Source organism: Mesocricetus auratus, unplaced genomic scaffold (genome assembly GCF_017639785.1).
Source record: "Mesocricetus auratus isolate SY011 unplaced genomic scaffold, BCM_Maur_2.0 Super-Scaffold_4256, whole genome shotgun sequence".
NCBI classification, from domain to species: Eukaryota; Metazoa; Chordata; class Mammalia; order Rodentia; family Cricetidae; genus Mesocricetus; species Mesocricetus auratus.
Window position 1 is genome coordinate 115,082,654 of NW_024429182.1, and position 7,900 is coordinate 115,090,553.

At 37.7% G+C, this 7,900-nt stretch overlaps 1 protein-coding gene across 2 annotated transcripts in view; it reads left to right on the plus strand.

Annotated features, from left to right (window-relative positions):
• Hdgfl3 (HDGF like 3) overlaps nt 1–7,900 on the plus strand; it is a 71,950-nt gene that overhangs the window by 47,620 nt on the left and 16,430 nt on the right. For both annotated transcript variants that reach the window (XM_040729293.1, XM_005077841.4), the window contains exon 5: nt 141–287. In XM_040729293.1, coding sequence (XP_040585227.1) covers nt 141–287 — 147 coding nt within the window. The remainder of the gene's footprint in view (nt 1–140; nt 288–7,900) is intronic.

Consider the following 7,900-nt stretch of genomic DNA (forward strand, 5'->3'; position numbering starts at 1 on the left):
TACACTGAACGTGTTCTTTGAATGTGCTACATTGAGCCACATACTACATGCAAACCAGCTCCCTATGCACCTCTTTTCTTACTTTTGTGCATTTGGAGCTCTGCTTTTGACTCTAATTTTTAACTTGTCTAAATGTTTAGAAGTCTTCTAAACAGTCCCGGAAATCTCCAGGAGATGAAGATGATAAAGACTGCAAAGAAGAGGAAAACAAAAGCAGCTCTGAGGGCGGAGACACCGGCAATGACACAAGAAACACGACTTCAGACTTGCAGAAAGCCGGTGAAGGGGTGAGGATGTGCTGATGATTTCCTTATCCCCTGTTAACCTAGAAGACATTTCCCTTTGGACTCAGTGTCCATGGCCTAGTGTTGGTAGACATGCAGTTTGTTGTATCCATTCACAAAGCCTGAATGAGTGGCCAGATGTTTAGAGTCTAAGGACAAAAGAGCCATGTACAAATTATACCTTCCTGGAAAATTGGAGCCCTGAATACTTATTTTTCAAACTACTTTAGGACTTCTGAGTATTTTAAAAGTAGTTTGTAAATTATTGAAATTTAACAGTACTGTTTCTTTTTATCACAAAATCAGTGTCATACCCAAAATAGAATATAAGTATTCAAGCTGTTTTTGAATACTGATATTTAAAAGATCTATAGAAACAGATTTACTTTCTTTGACTCTTGTTAACTTCTGTTGACTTCAGCATTGCAGGCAGGTCCACATTTGTAAAGTGGTAGTAAAGGTGGTTTGTGAACCAGGCTTTTCCCATAGCATCTTTCTCTCTAGACCAGTTGTCTTCAAAAAATAACCTATGAGGCTGAGCACTTGAATGATACAGCACTTACATAACAGGATTGACTCCCATCACTGCAATGGTTGGATGAGTGGTGAAACCTATGAAGTACACTACTACGCCTCTATTAAACTCTGATTTTATATTTGTTCTTACCTGTTCATATCAGCATTTTCTTTCTTCATCTCAGTTATCTGTCATTACTCTCAAAGTACATTTTTAGTTGTTCTCTTACTCTTGTCACTCAGGTTATCCTTCTTCAACTTCCTCCTCCTCCCTCCTCTCATTTTCTGAGACAGGGTCTTGGCTGTGTACCCCTGTCTGGGCTAGTGCTCACTGTGTAACTCAGGCTGGCCTCAGATTCATGACACCCGTGCTTCAACCTCCTGAGGGCTTGGTCTGCAGGGTGCATCACCACACTCAGACTGTCTCTTCTCTTGCACATTTAATGCCATTAGGCACTTTCTCCTCCTGACTTTTCTAACCAGTCACCAATCTCTTCTGCTCCCTCCATCTCTTAGAGGTCTCCTTCAGTCTGTCATGGAATGCTTCCTTAAAAGTTCCCTTATCCACTGGTCATGGTGGCACATGCCTCTTATCCCAGCACTTGGGAGGCAGAGGCAAGAAGTTCAAGGCCAGCATGGTCTACAGAGTGAGTTTCAGGACAACCAGGGTTACACAGAGAAACCCTGTCTTGAAAAACAAAACAAACCGAAGTTCCTATTTTTATTTTTATCAACATTGTTCAATTTGGCTTGTTTATGAATATTTTAATGGTGACGTTTACTACTGTGCTTTTTAAGGTTCATTCATTTGGCTATATGTAGTAGCAGGCTTTTTTTTTTATTAAAAAAAGTTATTACTCGGGGTGGGGAGTTGTCACAGCTTGCCATGGTGCATGTATGGAGATCCTAGGACAACTTTCAAGAATCCATACTCTCACATGAAGCCTGGGAATCAAGCTCAGATCTTGGGTTTAGCAGAAAGTACCTTTACTCACCAAACCATCTTGCTATCCCTTATTCATTTTTCAATGCTATATAATGCTCAGTTTATATAGCATATATAATGCTATGTGAATATGCTACAATTTATTTTTCAGTCTACTATTGATGGGTATTTGGACTATTTCCAGTTTTGGGCAGTTTAGAACTCTATTGCTATAAACACTTTGTCTTCTAGTATACATGCTAAAGTTTTCTTATGCAACTAGAACTGGAGTTTGTGGCTTTCATTTTACCAAGTCACTTTCTGGAGGAGTTGTCCAGTTTATGCACAGACCAAGAGTGTATTAAAGTCCCCAGAATTGACTTGGTGTCATCTGACTTTGACTTTGACAATATATTGGTGTGAAATAGTTACTACAGTAAGAATTTGTAATGCAGTATAATCAGTGATAAGTTTCTTTTTATGTTTATCAACTGGCCATGTTTCTTTTCCCTGATACACATTTCCAAGGTTTGCATATTTTCTCATTAGACTTTTTCTTACTCATTTATAGGAATTTGCTTATGGTATGTAATAGTGTTTAATGTTTGTATCTTATCTGTTCACTTTCTTTTGCTTTTAAAAAATTCTTTCTTGATTTTATTCAACTGTACACTTTGTGGTTTATATTTTCTGTCTTTGAGCATAACCATTTTAACCATCTTATTGAAATTATCACTCATATAGCAGCAGTTTCTTATGTTCCTTTGGTCAATTACCCACTCTAAGTTATAGTAGCTTTCTAATGAGTTATGGTATTTCGTAAAGCTAGTAGCCTAATATTAAACTTATATTTAAATATGTAATAGTTATGAACTGGGATAGAATGTAAAAGGGCCTTTTTTCTTGATGCAGAAATCTGTAAGAATGGTTTAATGAATGGATTATAAAAGGAAAAGTTGCTGGAGCAGTATCCTTTAAAAGGCAAAAAAAAAAAAGCATGAGATGAGTACACATCGTGAGGGAGTATGAGGGTACAGATACAGATAAGTGGGTACTTTGGAGGAGAGGGCATGAAAAATTCTTGTGTGGTTGCGTCTATTTTCTAAGGAAACAAGGTCATCATTTGAGAGAGTGCAAGAAAAAGTGCTAAAGTTTCACAAGAGAGGAAGAGGTTTAAAATAGTCACTTAGAAGAATACGATTTGAGGAATGAAGGTGATTGTTAAGGCAGCGGGACCAACTTGGGACTGGTGAGCATGAATTTGAATTAAGCAGTGGGAATGACTGTTTGCTCCAGGCAGATTGAGCTGTGCAGGCACACAGAGGGCAGATAATTCATTTCAGCTGGAGTGCGGTACAGGAGGTTGAGGCCTGGAAGCTGGCGGGGGGGGGGGGGGTAACTATAGAATCCAAAATATGCTAATTTATTAATTGGAATTTTTTTGGTGTTCGGTTTTGGAATTTCTTATACATTCTAGATACTAACCCACTGAAAAATGTATAGTAGGCCAGGTTTTTTCCCACTAGAGGTTGTCTTTCCACTTTCCTGACCCCTTCCTTCACTGTAACAAGAGCCTTTTTTAAAAATATGATTCCGTTTACTAGTTCTTGGAATTATTTCTTATGATGTTAAAGCCTTCAGAAAGACATTGTCTGTGTCTTAAAATACTCTGCCTGTTTTTCTTTAGTTTTTTTAGGTTAAAAAAGCTGTTAAGAATTTCATACATACATATAATGTGTTTTGATCAAACATACTTCCTATTTCCTCCCCTTCAGTTCCTCCCCTATTCTTTAACACACTTTCTCCTCTCAACTTTATATACTATTTTTCTCTAACATTTTTAAATTACTAGGTCTTACATAAAAGTCTTTGATCCCATTTTGTATTTATTCTTACATTTTTGGTTGTGAGCCTAGCCTTTAACAGCCGAGCCATCTCTCCAGCCCTTGTATTTATTCTTAAACAGAGTGAGATACATATTTAGTTTCATTCTTCTATAGGTGTATATCCAGTTTTCCTAGAACCATTTATTGAAAAGGTAGTTTCCTCCTAATATATGTTTCGGCAAAAATAAAAATTGAATGGCTGTGTCTGCGTGGCTTTATTTCCTGGTCCTCTATTCTATATTCCGCTGGACTTCATATCTGTTTTTGTGCTAATACCATGCAGTTTGTGTAGCTCTGTGGTATCGTTTGAGATCAGGTATTTTGATACCTCCAGTATTATTCTTTCTGTTTGGGATCTTTGGCTAGTTGGGATCTTTTTCATTTCCATCTGTATTTTAGGATTGTATATTCTAATTCACTGAACAATGTAATTTTTGGGGTTTGATAGGAATTGTATTGGATATGTATATCACTTTCAGTAATGTAACCATTTTCACAATAGTGATTCTGCCAGTCCATGATCTTGGAACCCCTTCCATCTCTTGGTTTCCAGTTGCTTTCTTCAGTGTCTTAAAGTTTTCTTTGTGAAGGTCTCCCATCTCCTTGGTTAGATTTATTTCTGGGCATTTTACTTTTCACGAAACTATTATAAGTTAGTGTTTTTCTCTGATTCTCAGCAAATTCATGATGAGCATATAGCAAGTTTTATGGGTAATATATATGCATATATGTAGCAAGTTTTCTGATTTCTGTATGTTATTACATATTTATGCTACTTAATGTTTATGTGATCTAAGGATTTTCAGGTGAAACCTTGAGATCTTTGAAGTTTACGATTGTCAGCTGTATATAGGGATGACTTCTTCCCTCCCTACTTTTTATTTCTCCTCTTATGAGTAGTAGTGTCCTAAACGGCACTTACATTCGGAATCTGTCTGGTTTCATTCTGTTGTTGTGATAAAACACTGGCCAAAAACAACTTGAGGAGGAAAGGGTTTATTTGGCTTACATTTCAAGTCAAATCCATCGTTGAAGGAGGTCAGGGCAAGAACTCAAGCAAGGCAGGCGCTTGAAGAGGAAGCCATGAGGAAGCCATGAAGGAATGCTGTTTGTTGGCTCACAAACTGTCTTTCTTACTGGTTTGTGGTCAGCTAGCTTCCATATACAGCCCAGAATCACCTACCTGGGGATGGTGCTGGCCACTGAAGGCTGGACCCTCCCACATCAATCTCCAGTCAAGACAGTTGCTCTGGAACATGGCCACATACAGTCTGATCTGGGTAGTTTCAGTTGAGACCTCTAAGACAGCTGGTGCTGATGAGGATGGGATCTGAACTATTCACGTTTTGATTTAATAAAATCCCTTAGACTATTTGGACCTCACACTGTTTTTTCTTGTTTGGAAATACTGGCTATTACTTCCACAAATGTTGATCTGTTTAGTATATTTTAACCATGTCTCTGAATATCACTGTCCTTTTAGACATCTTTAAATGTCAAAAGGCTATCATATAGAAGATTTGAAATTATAATTTTCACTTAATCAAATTTTATCACTGGCAGCAAATACTGTCTATTTTTTCCTATGAATTAGTAAGTCGCTATATTTTTTACATAGCGGCCATTACTAAAGCCTTTTATCAGTGTATAATAACTACACAGATTCATTAGGAAGTTTTCATCCATGTATACCGTTTTTATATTTACCCAGGCCTAGTTCTTGTTTCCTCCCACCTCCAGCTTATCCCTTTCCTATTTTACATCTAGAATCTATATGATTTTTTAAAGCCATATTTGTCTTCCCGTTTGTTTTTCAAGACAGAGTTTCTCTATGTGATAGTTCTAGCTGTCCTAGAACTAGCTCTGTAGAGCAGGGTGCCCTCAAACTCACAGAGATACACTTGCCTCTACCTCCCGAGTACTGGGATTAAAGGTGTGCACCACCACCACCTGGCCTTATTTGTCTAAGTCTTATTTATATCCTTTTGTTCCAATCATTTTCCCTCAAACAGCATAGTTTCTTTCATTCTTTTTACCGAATGTGTGTGTGTGTGTGTGTGTGTGTGTGTGTGTGTGTGTGTGTCTGTGTCTGTGTCTGTGTCTGTGTCAGGTTTTCTTTATCCTTTCATAGGCACCTAGCATGATTCCATAACTGGGTTATTGTAAGTGCCACAGCAAACCACAGCAAACATGGGTGTATAGGTACCTCTACCATACACTTTGATTCTTTGTGTATGTATTCAGAAGTGCTATATATGATCAGCAGTAATTCTGTCTTCTTGTTGTTGCTGTTGTTGTTTTTAATTTATATGCATGCCTGTGCATATGTATGCCAGAGGGCAACATTAAAAATTCTCCATCACTCTAAACCTTTAAAAAAAAAAAGACAATTTGTCACTGAAACTTTAGCTCATAGATTTTTGCTAGGCTGGCTAGCTAGTGCCTCCCCATCTCTGCTTTCCTCTGCAAGCACTGGCATTACCAATATACACTGCTATACCCATCTTTACATAGGTGCTGGGGATCTGGAACAGCAAGTACTTTATTTACTCATGGAGCCATCTCCCCAGCCCTTATTTTTAGTCTTTTAAAACCGTCTGTACAGATTTCATAATAGCTATGCTAGTTTCTTTTCCCAACACTGTGTTTAGGGTTCCATTTTCTACCTGTATCCTCGCAAATACAGTTACAGTTTTCTTGACAGATAGCCTTTCCTACTAGGATGAGATGAATTCTCATTGTAATTTTGACTTACATCTTACTGCTCAACTCACCAACTATCAAAGTCTTTTGGGGGGGGGCATTTCAAGACATGCTTTTTCTATGAACTCCCTCTGTAGACCAAGCTGGTCTTGAACTCACAGAGATCTGCCTGCTTCTACCTCCTGAGTATTGGGATTAAAGGTGTGTGCCACCAACGCCCAGCCAAATATCCAAATCTTAACATCAATTTTTTTCACATAAAATGAAAAATTATTTTGGCTTCTGCCTGCCATATTTTGGTTACCCATTAGCTTTGCTACCCCATAAAACTTTTCAGTGTGCCTTCCATTGAAATGCCTCAAGATGGAATCTGATTGAATCCTCCAGATGTCAGTCAACATAGCCATGCAAGACATAAAAGGTAACCACAAAGCATGAGCACCACATTGGCTCCTTAGGTAGATAAAGTGTCAGACCTGGCAGATACCCAGAGTCCTATGTCCAGTGTAGACATCATTCTGAATTATGAATAGAAGTGAGTAGTTATCATAGACATTTAAAAGTCATAGACTCAGATGTTCTCCACAAGCATCCATTTGACAGTGCCTTATTTAAAAATAAGGAGGCGTGCTCCTAAAGTGGTCACATTGGTGCCACCATCTCTTCAGTGCATCGACGGTACTCTGAGACTACTGTTGGATCTGCTTCAAAATACCCGTTAGTATGAATTGAGCTGTTAAATGCATTTCCTGCCACAGAAACATAGAATTTATTGTCCTTCATATTATATTAATAAAATATACCGTTGAAGGTTTCTTTGGTTGATTAACGATTTTATTTGGGTATCTTCCTCCTTCCAAAGGAAGAGAGTCTTCTAGAGTATCTGTGAGTATAATCATGTCCAGTATTTTCATTTATTAACAAATAAATTACCAGGCATTGAATTTTTCAGATTCACAGGTTGTAAATATGATTTAAAAAAAATAGATCCCTCTAGTTGCCTTGTTTGGGGTGGGAACAAAGAAAGTTAAGAAGTCTGTCTCTGCTCTCTGTGGAAGTGGTAAGCTTGGTATCTTCTCTCCTTATGAAGGTCCTATAGTATTTTGATAGGGTAAACATGGAAGGCTTTGGTTAAGTGGGAATATCCACATGCACATGTGTTGATTGAGTTATTTATGAAGTAACTCAAGCTGTATTCCAGAAAAAATATTTGGGGTCTGAGTTCCCTTTTTGTCCATCCCATGAGAACTAGAAGTGATTAATGTTTTTAGGTTAATGAGATGGAAAACAAAAATAGCATCTCCTTGGGGAAATATAACCTGACACAATTTAAAGTGAATTCCAAATTTAACTGCAATTCTTGGGTGGATAAAGTTACTTGCCACCAAGTCTGAGGACCTGAATCTTGATCTCAGAATCCGCATGGTAGGGGAGAACCTACTCCTGTAAGTTGTCATCTGACCTTCATGTGTGCACTGTAGCATGTGCACACACATGCAAACAAACATATTAAAAAAATAAAATATAAAGCTAAGTTAAAATTGTAATTCTTTTATAAAACAGGAATATTTTTATTTCATCTTTTA